Source organism: Scophthalmus maximus, chromosome 19, assembly GCF_022379125.1.
Source record: "Scophthalmus maximus strain ysfricsl-2021 chromosome 19, ASM2237912v1, whole genome shotgun sequence".
NCBI lineage: Eukaryota > Metazoa > Chordata > Actinopteri > Pleuronectiformes > Scophthalmidae > Scophthalmus > Scophthalmus maximus.
In genome coordinates, this window is record NC_061533.1 from 4,604,916 (window position 1) to 4,621,549 (window position 16,634).

The following is a 16,634-nucleotide window of genomic DNA, read 5'->3' on the forward strand; positions in this document are numbered from 1 at the left end:
CACGTCACACATACGCAGTACAGTGCTCTCCGGAGATGTTGCACTCTGAGATGTGAGGCTCGATCTGCTCGCTCTTAAATTTTCGTTTTTTTATATTACAAGCAGTTACTGAAGTACATGGATTTTGTTTCTCTCTCTCTCTCTCTCTCTCTCTCTCTCTCTGTCTGAGTGAGTGTATGATCCAATACATGTGCACCTTCACACAAAAACCTACTCGACTCTGAAGCTCTCACTTTGCTATCCGTGATGTTAGAATGGTAGTTTAGGAAATGAGATCATTACGTAATTCTTGTTCCTTCTGTCTAATATGCATGTCCACACACTCACGCACACACACACACACAATGGCTCAAGGCACAATTTAGCAGATTTGCTAGTTCTTCCCCCCCCCCCCCCGTTTCTGATTAGAACTGGTGATTTGAATCCCAGCAAGAATTCCCACAGTCTGCCTAAATCCTGTTCCTGCCTAAAGCCGAGAGGGGGGCCAATAAGCCGCTAAACCCACTGACTATACACGCACGCGCACACACACACACACACACACACACACACACACACACACACACACACACACACGTGGACAGTCTGCTGTGAACATGTACAAATATGAACACATGCATGAAAGCAAGCATAAACTGCACTTTCACAGACGTGAATGCAGAAAGACGACGTCAAGAAACACACTTCACTTGTGCCCTCATTGGAGTTCATTCTAGATACTGGCAAACCTGGGAGACGGTTGGAAAATGAATGATAAGAAGTCATACTGTGTCTTTTAGTCAAACCTTTTGTTTTTAAGAAATTGAAATATGAGTGGGCAGACCAAAGGGAAGTGTTGAAGACGTAGGAGAGACCACTGAAGGGTCAGACGAAGGAAGAACTGGACAAATCATCACAAACTTTCTTTTTCATCTTCAAGGAAATCAATTTTTTTGTACTTGTCTGGCAAGTTGGACCGGATGTTAGTTTTATATTTAACCATGTATTCAGGTGTTACTAACCTAAACTTTGTCACAGTGCTCTGTGCAGACTGTGGCTCTATCTTCCATTATAAATGGTTCTTGTACGTAATTAGCAGAAGAGCAGAATGTGTGGTGTCCCATTTAAATGTGACTGTGGCGGCACATGGTTCACAGCGGAACCATATCCACCGCCTGACGGACTCGGCCGTACAATATGTTGGTGCATCAATTAGTCATGGCCTGCCAACACGGGGCCCGAGGGGGGGGCGGGCAGGAGGGGGGGTGAATGTGTTCGTTTGCGTGTTTGTGCTCGCGTGTTTCTCGTGTATCCGTGTCAAACTTTGGTTTGGTTTGAGAGTGTGTTTGTGTGAGTGTGTGGGTGTGTGTGTGTGTGGGGGGGGGGGATGTTCAGGCTAGATTAGCGTTAACCATGTAATCTCTTCTACATATAATTTGTTTTTATGATAAATAATTGATTGTTTTTGGGGAAATCCTTTAGCCCCATTGTCCTACACCACAGTGATACACACATGAAGTGCATGCATGCATGTGGTATCCCTGAACACATTCATTCACACATACACCTAAGTACAGTAGTGTGCAGTAGTGCACATATAGTACACACACACACACACACACACACACACACACACACACACACACACACACACACACAAAGCGTTTAATCTGTCTAAGCCATTTGCCTAATCAGCTCTCTCTCTCAGCACAATACCATTCATAGATCCACAGTAACTACACACACACACTCCCAACTGTCCAAACGTCGGGCTTTGCCGGACTAGTAACAGCTTTACTGAGCCCCCAGTGTTACAACCTGTTGTTGAAACATTGCGTCACTTCTCACATCATAAGAGAGGAGGAGGAAGTGGGAGAGGGAGGTGTGCAGTCTCTGTAGCGATCACATGACTTCATATGTGTTCATATGCTTTGTTTTTATTTTCATCTAGCGACTCTCCATCCTTGCGGTTTAGATCTGCTTTCAAAGCTCCGTCACATGGGGTAAAGCTGCTTCCTTTTACTCAGTTTGTCTTTTTCCCTAGCTATCTTCTGTCTATCTGTCAGATCTCGCTCTCTCTCTCTTTCCTGTTTTCACACTTGTTCTTTCTCCCTTATTATTTTTATCGTATTTATTTAAACTAGTGAAAGCAGCAGAGTCATGTCTGGGGGGCTGAGATGGGGGGTTGTGTAAGACTTTATTTCAGTAGCTTTATGTGAAGCGCTCGTACCGGAGAGACGTGAGACAGGCGGGGCTGATGCAACCAGAAGACACATGTACAGGTTCACAGACAGACAGACAGACAGACACACACACACACACACACACAGAAAGAGATGTAGAGGCAACGACCCACACATGCATAACACAGATACAAAAACAAGCATGAACACACACACATACGAGTTCAGACTCTTCATGAATCATTTTGCCAAACAGTCATATTGATTGAGTAATCAATGTTGATTGAGTTTTGTAATGTTTCAAGAAGTATTCAGATGTTTTAGGGTTCATGGTCTTTTTGTGGCAGCGTGAGAAATGATGTTGTTTTTGGAAATATATTAATGCCTACACTAAATTGATATGATCTAAAGTAAGTGTAGGGATTTCTTTTCTTGGACCAACGGGGAGGAGGAACTGCTACTGACAGTGTGTGTTAGCAACGCTTTGCCTTCACCTCTGGTATTAGAGTCGTGACTGATAAGAACCAATCACGAAGCGAAAGCAGGTGACTGCTTCTGGATTTTTGCCCGTCCGTACTACAGGGCAGCCACGGAGTTTTCGGACTCTGCTGCTCAGATGTTTCAACAGCGTTGTAGACGGCAGCAGCAGGTCTTGGCACGCGGCTTCAGGAGGCCTTTTCGATACACCGCCGATTACAAGAGGCAGCATGAAGCTAATTCCTCGTCAAGGTTTTCTTTGGCCAACACGCTACTCTCGCCTTCCTTTTGGGATGTTAATATGTGAAGAACTAAATCCAATTATACAGTCACAACTTTATACAGTCACAACTAGGCTGATGAGTCACATCTGTCCCTCGTCTCTACAGAGTTGAGGACACGAGCGCTGGCAGAATGGCTTTGAGCTGCTTTGTGTCTGTTTCCGTTGAGTGAGTGATGATGCTGAACATTGTGCACCTCCTGGTATTCTCAAAGCTATTTGGCAAAGTTTGCCGCAATACGTTGGACTTAACCAAGACATGATGCAACGTGTCAGGATGTCTCCATTTCTAGAGGCAACGGGCAACTTTCGTGCCCCTAAGCAGCAGTTCCTGGTGCTATTGTTTTTTGGTCCCTGTCATGAAGGACGCAGGTACTTTTCCTCAGAGCTCCCTAGAAGATGAGAAAGAAGTATGAACATCGAAGCTCCTACTTCATTTTCTAGCTCCTGTAGGGTTAACAAACGGTAGCGTTAGCATCATGGATTACTCCATACCAGCAGCCTGGCCACTGTCCAAAGCAGAAAGCAACCGCTAAAAAAAAAATCAGAATTTGAACAAATAACTCTCTACGCGGAGTGAGTCCAAGGATCACTCATATTATATCTCTCTTTCTATCACTCTCCTCCTTCGCCTGCCTTTGTTCCTCCGTCAGCAAAATTATTTTTCTCTTTCGAGGTTGAGTTGTTCCACTGCCATTTCCATCCGGGGGATAAATACCGGGAGAACGCCATCCTCATCCTTGTTTTGGTTACGCAATGTTCGAGGCGGTTAATTTGTGCCATTAATGGAGTTGTCATTTTTCCACAAAAAACGTGTCCTGATGGCCAAGAGAATAATCGTTTTACTATCGCCATACCACATCATAATGGCAAGTCTTAGACAATAAGTTGTCCATTTCAGCTTTGACGTCATTGTCCACAGTCCACTGTTCGATTCCCATACTGTGCCTAACGTGCCCCTGAAGCCTTGAGGCGCCATCGTCTTGTTTGCATCTGGTGCCACAGTTTAGAGGGCGCAGGACTTTGCCTCTAAGACTGATATATTTTTGGAGTGGGTGTGATTGCTTGGATCCCTTTTAAGAGCAGGGGATTAGGATGATGCTGATGCTTAGTGTCTCGGCCTGGATGCTTGTGTGTCTTGCTGCCTTTGCCTTTATGTCAGCTTGCTCCGTGTGGGGCCGGCCAGATTTTGCTTGCTGCATCTGGCTGATGTGCATAGAGAGATTTCATGGTGAAAGAGAGAAAGAGCGTGCGTGCGTGCGTGCGTGCGTGTGTGCGCGCGCGACTGACTGTGTGCGTGTGTTGCGTGTGCAGCGAAGCTAACTGGAGCAGGGTGTCCAGGATGCGTACACGCTTCACAGCCCGGCTGCAGCCTTGTGATACAAGTCAGCAATAAGTGTGTGTCTGCACGCACACGGGGCAACTGTGCCGCTGTGTGCATGATGCATGTGTGCAAAAATGGTGCATCAGTGACTCAGCTTCAGCCGTCACGTGTTCTGTGTGTGTTCACATGTTTACATGAGCAAGTGTGACCGTGACTCGGAGGAGCCATGAGGACTAGTCAGCTATAGTGTCATTGTACGACTGCGTCTGTCTTATCACCCTTCTGCTGTGCGAGAGACGCGCGCACACACACTCACTCAAAGAAATGTGATAATCTTGTCAACAATAAAAATGTCAGCTCATTGTCGGTCTTTTTCCTCTGCTCTGTTTCCAAGGTCTAGCTGGCCAATGCCGGGCCCATCGTGGACATCTGGTGGCGGTAGCAGCAGCAGCAGTGTTTATGTGAGCGCGGTGCCCGGCGCCTAGCCCATGTCCAGCCCATAATGCCGTCGTCCACGCGGAAAGGATTGCCGAAGGACCCCGAGCTGGCCGACCTCTTCTTCAAAGATGACCCCGAGGACGTCTTCTGTGACCTGCACGAGATCGGACATGGCAGCTTCGGTGCCGTCTACTTTGTAAGTGTCGCAGGATTGAAGGAAAATAAGGAAATCCTCCCCAAAACTGGACTTTGACTGCTCCATAAATGTCCTTCACTGAGTTCATTCCACAGAGATCCTTATATTGTATTGTATAGGAAGTGAAAAACATTGTCTTTCTTTGTCGTCTTGGACATTTTATCAGGACCATTCAGATGCCATCCTTGGAATGAGAACCAGTTTTCTCAGTAATTTGTCTCAGAATCCAGAACATCTTTTATCAAATGTGACTGGACCTTGAGGGGATTGGAAAGTTTTGAAAAATTGTTACATAATGGAAGTCATCTATTGTATTGAATGTATTGGCTTCACTAGAATTTATTTAGCTTGAGTCTTGCAGCTCAGAAAGAAAGACGAGCATGTGAACGAGGAGCTGGAACATTTACAGACGTACTGCTGCCAAGCAAGGAGCTCTTACTATGTGATGATTATTAGTGTGCGAGTGTAGCTCTGATTAATTCATCATCTACTCACCTTACATATTAATGTATTGATTCACTGATTTGCACACGTGTAAGTGCAGCCCGTGACATAACGGGTCTTTGAATACAATTAAGTGGAGACTGATCCACTCTCTGCACTTTATCTCTGGCCTTTGTTATTAATCTCATCATCACTAATTACTCATCAAGCCTTTGATTCTAAAGCTGCATGAAGGAAGGGGGTGGTGGAAGCATGCTGCATCTCTCTGCTCCCTCCCTTCATTTCTTCTCCTCTGCCCTCCCTCCAGATGCAGGACTGGGGGCGATAAAGCTCCTCCCTCCCTCCCTTCTAAGACAGATGTTCTCTTGGTATAGAAAAACACAGAAGCTGTCGACAGTGGGGCAGGATTTGCTTGGCTGCCAGGGCTTTACTATAACCCTTCTATCCCATGTCATACACACACACACACACACACACACACACACACACACACACACACACACACACACACACACACACACAGCCCCAGTACATCCCCAGCCGCCCTGGTGCCCATGTCCGTCTGGCTAACAGACTCCAGTGTGTTTCTAAATCCTGCCCTGATGCCAGTGCTGTGCTCACTGACATACTTCTGCATTTGCATTACTAACTGGCACACTGCTAGCTTCTTTAGCTATTAGCCAGAGCAGCTACAGTGCAAGTGTTTGCATGGTTTAAAAAAAAAAAAAGTAATTTTCCTCAAAGTTGTAACATCGCAATATCTGCTAACAAATATAGGATATACTATAGATGGCAAATAACACGTTATTATGATTTTGTTTTTTAAACTTAAAATCATAGATTTATTGCCTTATGTAAGATAGATGTTCAACTCCAGCATCCTTTAGGATAATAATAATAACTGCAATTTGTAGGATGGATGTCCTGTATGTTGCCGAAGGAGCAAACCCAGGGCCTGTAAGCGCAATACATTGAGCACACCAAAATAATTGATAATTGACATGAGAAGAACATTTCTTTTTTTTCAATCACGTTTTTTTAGCAGCCGAGGAAGCACAAAACTCTAAAAGTGTAGTGCCCATCACCAGCGGGGCAGACGATGCCGTTCATTTACACCTTGAGCACCTGACGAAAATCATGGAGTCAGAGGAATTAGAACACAAAACTCCCTCAAATCCAACGAGCTGTATTTTTACAGTTACTTTGATTCAGTTGTTCTGTCTTAACGTTTAAAGAAGTAAATTACTGCAGCACTGATGCCGTGTAAGATGGAAACGGGTTAAATGCAGTACTTGCATGCACAGTGAAATAAAATGCATGCAATTGTATGTGCATTCATAGTTAATGCATGGGAAGACTGGGAAAGGAACTCCATTATAGAAAGGAACTAGGGGAATTCCCTCCCATCAACCAGGGCTTTGAACACACGCTGCTGCACGTTGACTGAACACACCGTCTGTCTTCTGTAATGACAATTAGCCTGAATGTGTTTCAGTATTTCATCTTTACATGATTTTCTCTTTTTCTTTCCCCCCCTCTCCTCTACTGACACCTATCTATATACTACACTATTATGCATGAACTGACATGTCAATCACAGGGATAAAATGAATCTGGAAAAAAAAAAGTCAAATGGGAATACTCTGCTGCCTGCTGTTAATCTGATTCCATTTGAATCTCGACATGAAATTCCCATTTATTGTTGTAAGTGAGATGAAGCAGAGCTGAGGGCTGAGCTGCGGCGCTGCTGTCCCTCAGGTCAAATGCCTCAAAGGTTAACGCCATGGGTTTAACACGGACATGTGTTTGCGCACAGAGGACGCAAACGCTTTAGAGCTGCAGGCTTCCTCCTCTAATCACATTGTTTAGTGCTTTGATCAGGCGGGAAATTTGTTTGAATTCCAATGAGACAATCTGTTACAGCCACATCACTCTCATTGGAAATGTATTGCTTTTTGCATTATGATGTTTACATGCGTAGGATTCATCCGCTTTCACCCACCGGATCCCCCTCGAAAACAAGTTACCGTCCGATGAAAAGTGATTTATTTCCACATCACATAATCTGTTCGCTTCTGTATCATTCTGTCGTCATGCAGAACAGTATTACATGTAATGTTTTTGAAAAAAAATGTTATATACATATTCATTTCACTAGCTCGCTTTGCTTTTTCTGTGATGAAATGTGATGATAATGTTTGGGTTTAACATTTTAAACTGAAAGTCACTAGTTATTTGCTCAATCAGTTATCAGGATCTTTTTTAGGCTGCATGTTTTGTTAGTTGTCTGTTTCTAATTGATTGATATTTATTGACCTAATTAATGATGCCCTGTGGGAGGATTACTGTATGAGTTTGTGGGAGCTGCCCTTTACTTTGCTTAGGGTTTTAAGACTTTCAAGACTTTTAGTGGAATCTTCTGACCTCTTCCATTTTCAATCTTTCAGGCGCGTAACTCTTACTCCAACGAGGTGGTGGCCATCAAAAAGATGTCCTATAATGGCAAGCAGACTACCGAAGTAAGAAAGACACACACTTGGAACACACCATGACTACCAACACACTAAACGTTGTAATAAAAGACAAAGTTGTCACTCTGAATTCACACAAAGTTCAAGAAGGCATTTGTTTAGGCTGTGGTCAGATAACATTTATCTCAGTAAGTCCAAAAAAATGCACAGGCAGTGTTGTGTCATTCATTTCATTCCTTTGTTGTGGTTAGTTTGACCTAAAATATGGTTTAAAAAAAATGAATCACCACAGGGTTTTTGATTGTACCTGTAGTGTGTAACCATGTGCTTTTTTTCTGCTTTTTTTCTTTTGTCAGAAGTGGCAGGACATCATTAAGGAGGTCAAGTTTTTGGGACAGCTGCGACACCCAAACACGATAGAGTACAAAGGCTGCTACTTGAAAGACAATACTGCCTGGGTGAGTGGGTCCTTCTTTAGTTCTCCTTTTGTCCTTGTTCTCGTCTCATAGTTTTTTAAAATCTTCTTGTGGCTCACTCTCTGTGTTTTCTGACTAATGTTCCACCGTAGACATGAAAACTACCTCAAACGTTTTCACAAACTTGACTCAAAGCTTTATATTCAGAAAGTTTTTATGGATTAGTGCACTTTATGCAAATGATTGGTTGCTGAGCTGTGACTTCATATTGTTCCAGCTGGTGATGGAGTACTGCCTGGGCTCCGCGTCAGATTTATTAGAGGGTAAGTGCATCGGTTCGTGTTTAACACGTGTATTTTTGTAAAATTGTTTTTTATTGGCTTTTGATCTTTTTCCAGATAGGCCAAGAAACATTAACTTGTTGTATTTTTGCAGTTATTTACATTTTATATATTATTGATATTTTTTTATATACTCTTGCGTGTTTTCTTCTTTATCACTTTTTTCTACTGTCAATGTTTCTTTTGTTTTCTATCACCTCCAGTGCTGTAACATGGCAAATTTCCCCGCAGTGGGACTAATAAAGTGATTAGCTTATCTTGTATAGATAAGCAAAATAGATCAAACATGTGGATTAGTGAGATTCAGAGGGAACTTTGGACACAACCCAGCTGCTTCTGCTCAGAGGCAGAAGTTGATACATTTGCCATTAAAAGGAAAAAAACATTGAAAGAGAAAAAAAGTTAGTTTCTAGTTTAACCACCAAAAAACATTTTTGAGTTTTCAAAGCTCCTGAACTGTTCACCCTCTTCAACCTTTCTGACCTGAAACCTAATGTGTTATTTTAAGCACCTATGTGTGCGACCATCACTGACGTAGATACACCGTCACCACAGTAGGCCCGGGCCTTGATTTTTTTTAAACTTCGGCCTGTATAGAATTTCTCTGCTCGATCTGCTGTGACCTTTTTAACATGGGATGTAGTCTCTTTGTTACTGTGGCAGTCGACAGGGAGCCAGTGTAGGATCACAACTGTTTACACGTTTTGGTTGCCATGAATCTCGATCAGCCTTGAATCCTACACCTCATAACTGTACGCGGAAACTTAAATTATTATCTGGGCCTTTGTGTAAAACTGTTTGAGTTCATTATTATGTCATTCACGCCTTCAGAAAATCCCTGATCATTTACACCACCCTTATCTCCCCCCCCCCCCAGTACACAAGAAACCACTCCAAGAGATGGAAATTGCTGCCATTACCCATGGTGCCTTGCTAGGACTGGCTTACCTACATTCCCACAATATGATTCACAGGTGAGTGGGTTTGTTTTTCCTTCGCTCGAAAACGTTTCCCCACAGGGACCACGCAGCGACTTCAGCGAAACCATGACAAAATGAGACGAGGGGCGTTTATGTCCTCCCTTTATGGCAGTGTTTTACTAATTAAGCTGTAAAAAACCTCAAGTTTGTTCTTTCGCTGCCGTGGTGAATGTCGCTGTGAGGAGGCAACAGCCCTCCCGTCTCGCTGCTGCCCCCACAATATTATCTTTAATGGCAAAGACACATTCAATTGGCATCAAACTGTGGTGCAGCATGAATCCATTCGCCCGTTCTATGTCATCACAGGTCTCATTGACGATGAGGATACCCAGTGTCATGTTTAGTATTTTTGACATATAGTCCACCAGTACACCTGCATCATCATAATACATATGTGGAGCTGATCTTTATCATCTCTCTTCTCTTCATCCAGAGATGTGAAAGCCGGTAACATCCTGCTGACTGAGCTCGGTCAGGTCAAACTGGCCGACTTTGGCTCTGCCTCCATTGCCTCACCCGCCAACTCCTTTGTGGGAACACCTTACTGGTCAGTATGCACAAGACAAGTCATATGCATAAACTGGGGCACAACATAGTCAACAATACAGGACTCTTTTTTCTTTTTTCAAAATTCTCTGATTTCAGCTTCTTAAATATGAATATTTTCTGTTTTCTTTGCTCCTCTGTGACAGTAAACTAAATATCTTTGGTGTGTGGACAAAACAAAACATCATGTGGAGGTTTTGGAGACACGATCAACATTATTCTCCATGTTATGACATTTTATGGACCAAACGACGAATTGATTAATTGAGAAAATAATCGACAGATTAATTGATTATGTAACTTAATGTTAGTTGCTGCCCTAATAAAAAATGAATGAGGGTGTTCACTGTGGGTCACCATTGATGTAGCCTGTGAGGCAAACACTTCATCCTCATTCATGTCCTTTTTCAACACCAGTGACGGTTCTCTGTAATCGCCCTGTTGCATCTGAAAGGAACATTTACAGTGTCATAAAACGGGCAGTGTTACATATTCAATGTGACAAAACGACGAGGACTTACGTCCCAATATAGATATAGTGTATTGTATGCACTTGCGGGACTTTGCTCGTGAATGAAATTGTCATACAAACAGCTGGACTAGTGACGGACTGTCATGAGCAGCCAACGGCACAACTTTTGTGTTTACAGTCAGAAACGCATTCACATATTCCCAAAAACCTGAGCTGCCGTCGCAGCACCACTGAGTCTTTAAAAGCTATGAGAGGCTTAGCAGATTATAACATTTTCATGGATTCCACCTCGTACTTGCTAAAGTGTGTGTGTGTTTGTGTGTGTTCCTCAGGATGGCCCCTGAAGTGATCCTAGCCATGGACGAGGGTCAGTACGAGGGGAAAGTGGACATCTGGTCCCTGGGAATCACCTGTATCGAACTGGGTGAGCATTAAATATACCTACTGGTAAAAAAAAAAGATACATTTGTATAGGCCCGTTCAGTCAACGATTTAACAGACTTAAGCTGATTAGAAGTGATGCATGAAACAAGTGGGAAAGCAAACATTTATTTTTTAATTTTGTGGTGATCGCGAAAAACTAAAAACATCCCTCGTCTGCCCTCTTCCCCATCTGTCTCTGCCTCTCTGACTTGGTGCCTGATTTTAGCGGAGCGCAAACCGCCCCTGTTCAACATGAACGCCATGAGTGCCTTATATCACATCGCCCAGAACGACTCTCCCACGCTGCAGTCCAATGAGTGGTGAGTGGAGCACACCTCACAAATATGTTTTATCCCCCCCCCCTCCCCATCAAGAGTTTAACCAAATATCTATAAATGAATTGACACTGCCATAAATGCTAATGTCATTGAGTAGTTGACATCAAACTGATTTATGCAAAATCTAAAATAAAATGACAGCCAGTTGAGCTGCTGATACAATACCTCCAGTCAACTGTAAATATTACAGCCCAGTCCGATCCGGGCTCAGTCGGAGTAGAAGACATCCCCTTGTTAATCTGCACCACGGGCCGTGTGCAAGGTCACACACACGACTGTAAGACTCTTATGTAATTACCTGCGAAGCCTCCGCCGCGCGAAAACACATACCAACAAAAGCACACGTGAATGTATATCGAGATCAAAAACAAAGCAGTGTGATTTATTCTAATATTATTCTAGTAGTTAAAGCTCACGTTTGTTTTTTGTTTTTTTAATGTTTGCCATACTAACCAGGACGTTCACAGACTCTGTGTTCTCACTGTAATGTGGGAAAAGAGCCTGTTTTATGCATTACTTCAGGCTGCTCGCAGCCTCACAGCTTCATGACTGTGGATGCTAATAGATTCCCCGGAGACTCTCATTCCAGACATTAAAAGAAAAACAAAAGAAAACTTTAAGCAATTTAATGTAGGCCAGCAGGTTTTAAACAGCGATTTGCAGCACCAGCCCGTCCCACCGTGTCTGGAAAAGCATCTTTTTTTCCAGGCAAGAGGGCGATAAAAATGTCATCACGAAAACTTGACATATTCTTGTTTATTTCATGTTAAAAAAAATGCATTGAGAAACTGAATTCTTTTATCTTTGCGTTTTGTCCCCCCCAAAAAATATTAATAACATAATGGGTGTTCATTGTTGCTCCATTTTAGGAAGATTAATCATCTCTGAACAGATGATTCGGCCCAACTGGAGCATGAACCACCATCGTCACCATACATGAGCTATTTGATGATTTATTCTCTCAAATAGCAAGTAGATACTTTATGGACACAGTCTGTATAGTCTGGTAGATAATCACTCCATATACACACACTATGATTATTTTACATGCATGTATTAATTTGGCAGAAAAAGTAAAATAAATATTTAGTATTATAAATGCGTAAAGAAGTTGATTAAATTGATAAGCAGTGAATTGACAAGTCAGCAAATATTCTACGTATCCACGCCGCCATCGCTCGTGTCGTGAAAGCGAACGAAGGCCCGCAGGGTCGTGCGAGCGGTCGCTTTTCGTAAACCATATTGCAGGAGTCGTGTATCTCGTGCGCAGCCGAGGCGAGTAAAGCTTGAATGTTGCTCTCTCTCCCCCTGCCTCAGAAGCGCCTGAAGGCATCAGTGGCCTTCCTGTGTCTTCCGCCCAAGCTCTCCGTTAAACCAGGGTTTGTTTTTTACACTTTCACAAGCGAGCATGTATTGTGGGCTCTGACAAAAAAACAAAGTCATCAGAAAAATGAGGGGGGGGGGGGGGGTCTTTTGAGATATAATATTTGCTTCCCCGTGACGGTGTGCGGAGAAACGGCTTTTGTAAAATTAGCTCTGGTTTTTCTAACATGGTGCTGAGGCGAGCAACTGTGTGGGGTGGCGCGGGGTTGTGGTATTTTTGGAGGAGCTCCAGCGGCCCGGGGCGTCAGCAACACACCGCCAGATGAGACTAGTAGAGACGTCGACTCCACAGTTTTTTTTTACTTCACCACACAAACACGAGGCCCACGCTGGACAGACGTTTGACTCGACACACCTGGGCCAACCACAGCGTCTTTAGGCGTAGAGGTGGAGGAGCCGGGCTGGTTTGCTTTTTCATCTCAGTGACCTACAGCGACAATCAAAAAAACACTGCGTTTCACATATCGTGTTATCACGATCATATTTTTAGATCAGAGTCAGTGGCACAGTGTTCCACAGCTCCAGTGGCCTATATATTTTTTTTCGCTCCACTTATTTACATAATCCATATATGGTTCCATATACGAGGCTCCACGGGGAGATTACATGGGATTGTTCCGGTTTAATTGATTGATATGATAAATACACACACACACACGCGCAACAGAAGAGGAGATTGCTCGTCACGTTAAACATCCATTGACAGTTATTACAGTAGGTGTGGCTGACGGTCATTAGATCGTCACGAAATATGTTTTCATCAGAGGCGGGGAGATCTAAAACCTCCGTGTCCCTCGTCTCTACCCAGGTCCGACCCCTTCCGGAGCTTTGTGGACTACTGCCTACTGAAAATTCCTCAGGACAGACCCTCGTCAGGGGAGCTGCTAAGAGTGAGTGGGCTTCCTTTTGTAATCCTTCCAGCCGTGACCTCACTTCCTGCCTCAGTTGGTCCCCTAGGCCGCGCAGATGAGTCACTCCCACCCACTCATGGCTCCCTAATATGCAAACAGATACACAGTGTATTTCTTCAAGCACAGGAACCAAGACCCCCCCCCCCCCCCCCCCCCCCCGCTGAGAACTGCTGTTTCTTTTCCTTTTCTTTTCTTTTTTTCTCGTGCTGAGCCTTGGAGCAGTGTGGTCCTTGAGGCTCCGCAGAGCGTGTGTCTGTGTGTGTTCGCTGCTTCCACATCGGCCCTTTGATTTGGGTCCAACTGATAGGGGACTAATTCATATTATCATATTACCACTTACTCAATTTCTTTCCATTTTGGTCTTTGCTTGGAAGGGTATAGGAAAAATTGGAACCTTTATAGAAATGTCCTATTCTTGTTTTTATTTAGGTTGCAATTAGATTGTTTCAGGGGAAAAAAAATGACCTATGTCTGAATGAGTGAACGTTAGGGATTGAAATGGGAGATTCCCAAGGTGTAGAAGAAAGCTTTAAGCAAAAAATGTATATTATTATTTCACGTGTTACGAAAAAAGCACAAAAAATAAATATGGCTGTCGGTCAGAAGTCAGCCTATATGATGACTCTTTTTCAGCCATCCTGCCCAATAACACCTTACACCCCCCCCCCTGCAAAAAAAACAAAAAACAAACACAATGAACATTTCCCCCTGTAGCTGACAAGTTGATCTTTTATGTTTGTGCGAACAACAGGTAATCCTATTGGCCCTCTAAGAGTTTTATGTTGTTGGCGATCACGCTCAACAGTGCAGCGGCTTTCACACCTGCCTCACCTCGGGGCAGGTCGGGGTCGTGGTTAAACCAGGGGGCTCTGGACCGTCATCGGGATAAGATCAAAGTTCAGACTTTATAGATTTTTCACTCTTCCCAACGCCCCCTGACCCAAATCCGGTCCTGAAAACCGTTAAAGAGGGATAAGTAGTAAACAGACTTTGGATCAGTGTCGAAGGGGCTGCTTTATGTTGGAAGGGCTTTTTTGAGGGGGGGTCGGTGTGGAGCTTATGGTTAATTCCCCACTTTCCCTTCTCAGACACACACACACACACATTCACGCCCCTCCAAGCTCTTTAAAGGGAAAATCAGGTCACTAATCTGGGGGCCTTGTTCTGGCTTCAGGTTAAACCCACTCTCTCCCTATACTTTATTCACAGTAATACTAATTACATGTATAATGAAATGATAACGGCTCAGTGGCCTCCTCCTCCCATAAGTGCTCAGCGTTTATGCAAAAACTACTCTCTTGAACGGTTAAAAATAGCTCTGGGTGTTGGATGTATATTTTTTTTATCCCATAAATAACCAACAAACCATATATCGTTTTTTTTCTGCCAAAAGTTCGAAGCCCAATGACTCCATTAAGTAACTAATAAGTGATCATTTAGGATTATAAACTGATGAAGTAAATCTGGTTGGTTGTGCTGCAGTACACACACAAAAACCGACTGCAGACGTCGCGGAAACGCTGCCACTTCTTCTTAGCGCCACTGTCACGACGAGGAAAAATCCTGGAGATATAACTTCTCGCCGGCTGACGGGACGGAGGCGGCCGAGCACCCACACTCTCCGGGTCTGTCAGAAAAACGGGACAAATCACTCTCATCTCTATTTCCAGAGCGTGATGTCATATCACCCCCCATCTTCCATGTCCTGACTAACCCATTACACCAGCATCTGTCACATGGAAAGGGAGGTGGGCAGCGAGAGCGAGAGCGAGAGAGAGCGAGAGAGAGCGAGAGAGAGAGAGCGAGAGAGAGCGAGAGAGAGAGAGACATAGAGGAATGGACCCAAGATATTTTCATACAGTGTATATATATAGATACGTATTTTAGTCCAGTACTCTGAGCTTGCAAACATTTAAGCACGCAATCATTTATGAATGAGAGTGACTAAGTGTGTGTGTGTGTGTGTGTGTGTGTGTGTGTGTGTGTGTGTGTGTGTGTGTGTGTGTGTGTGTGTGTGTGTGTGTGTGTGTGTGTGTGTGTGTGTGTGTGTGTGTGTGTGTGTGTGTGTGTGTGTGTGTGTGTGTGTGTGTGTGTGTGTGGAAGGTGAGAGAGCAGGGCAGAGAGGACGTTGTATTAATGTCGGTACAGTCAATTGCCCCCCAACCCACCAGGCCTGGGCCCCCACTCTTCTGACATGATTTTGTAAAAGTCAAAATAATTACATAAATGCATAATTTGTCAAATCACACCTTCATCAAACTACAGATGTGAGAAAATGTGCGAGAAAATATCTTTAAATAGATTAAATGTTCCAGTCCCAGATCCTGTTGAATAAAGATGATTCTGTTATAAACCTTAAAGTCATTTTTAATTTCAGACTATGGGCCTTTCACAGAAAACACAAAACAAAAATCCAGATTAAAAGACTGAAACCTCTCTGTGAATTATCAGTATATTATCCATCAACTGTTTGTTTCTTGCTATAATTTAATTATAACTGTCATTAACACATTAGCTACTGGAGGATTAAGAGTATTTGTGGAAATCGATTTTTTATGGGCCAATCTTTCACAGATCCCATGTGTTCAGACTATAGAGGATTGTGGAGCGATGAGAGTCCCAGGACCAGCTCAGCAACCTGCAGGCGCCCTCTAGTGATAGTCACAGTCGTGGTGCTTATTGGAATATCACACTGGATTAAATATATTCCTCATTAAACACGAATTATAAGATCATTACTGTGCCTTTAAGGTCTTTTAGATCACAAATCAGTTTTCATATTTAACTGAGAAGTAAATTTCATCTTTCCAGAAAACGCCACCATTTGTTTGACTTTATTTACCCGATGAATATTTATTGTTTTGATATTGATGTCTGAATTGTTAGGTTGAATTGCTGTAAATTATAACATTGTACTCAATAAGCATTATTGCATCACAACATAGACAAATGTCCATTTTGTTCTTCTGCTATTTTTTGAAAACAAGTGATTAACACAATATAAAATTACCCTTTTAAAACACATAAATGGT

The 16,634-nt window shown here is 43.3% G+C and overlaps 1 protein-coding gene across 5 annotated transcripts in view; it reads left to right on the plus strand.

Annotated features, from left to right (window-relative positions):
- Positions 1–16,634, plus strand: part of taok3a (TAO kinase 3a) — a 55,785-nt gene that overhangs the window by 23,033 nt on the left and 16,118 nt on the right. For all 5 annotated transcript variants that reach the window (XM_047329008.1, XM_047329012.1, XM_047329009.1 and 2 more), the window contains exons 3-11: positions 4,638–4,877; positions 7,769–7,840; positions 8,149–8,250; positions 8,486–8,531; positions 9,427–9,523; positions 9,963–10,076; positions 10,880–10,971; positions 11,197–11,290; positions 13,500–13,581. In XM_047329008.1, coding sequence (XP_047184964.1) covers positions 4,746–4,877; positions 7,769–7,840; positions 8,149–8,250; positions 8,486–8,531; positions 9,427–9,523; positions 9,963–10,076; positions 10,880–10,971; positions 11,197–11,290; positions 13,500–13,581 — 831 coding nt within the window. In that variant the 5' untranslated portion in view covers positions 4,638–4,745. The remainder of the gene's footprint in view (positions 1–4,637; positions 4,878–7,768; positions 7,841–8,148; positions 8,251–8,485; positions 8,532–9,426; positions 9,524–9,962; positions 10,077–10,879; positions 10,972–11,196; positions 11,291–13,499; positions 13,582–16,634) is intronic.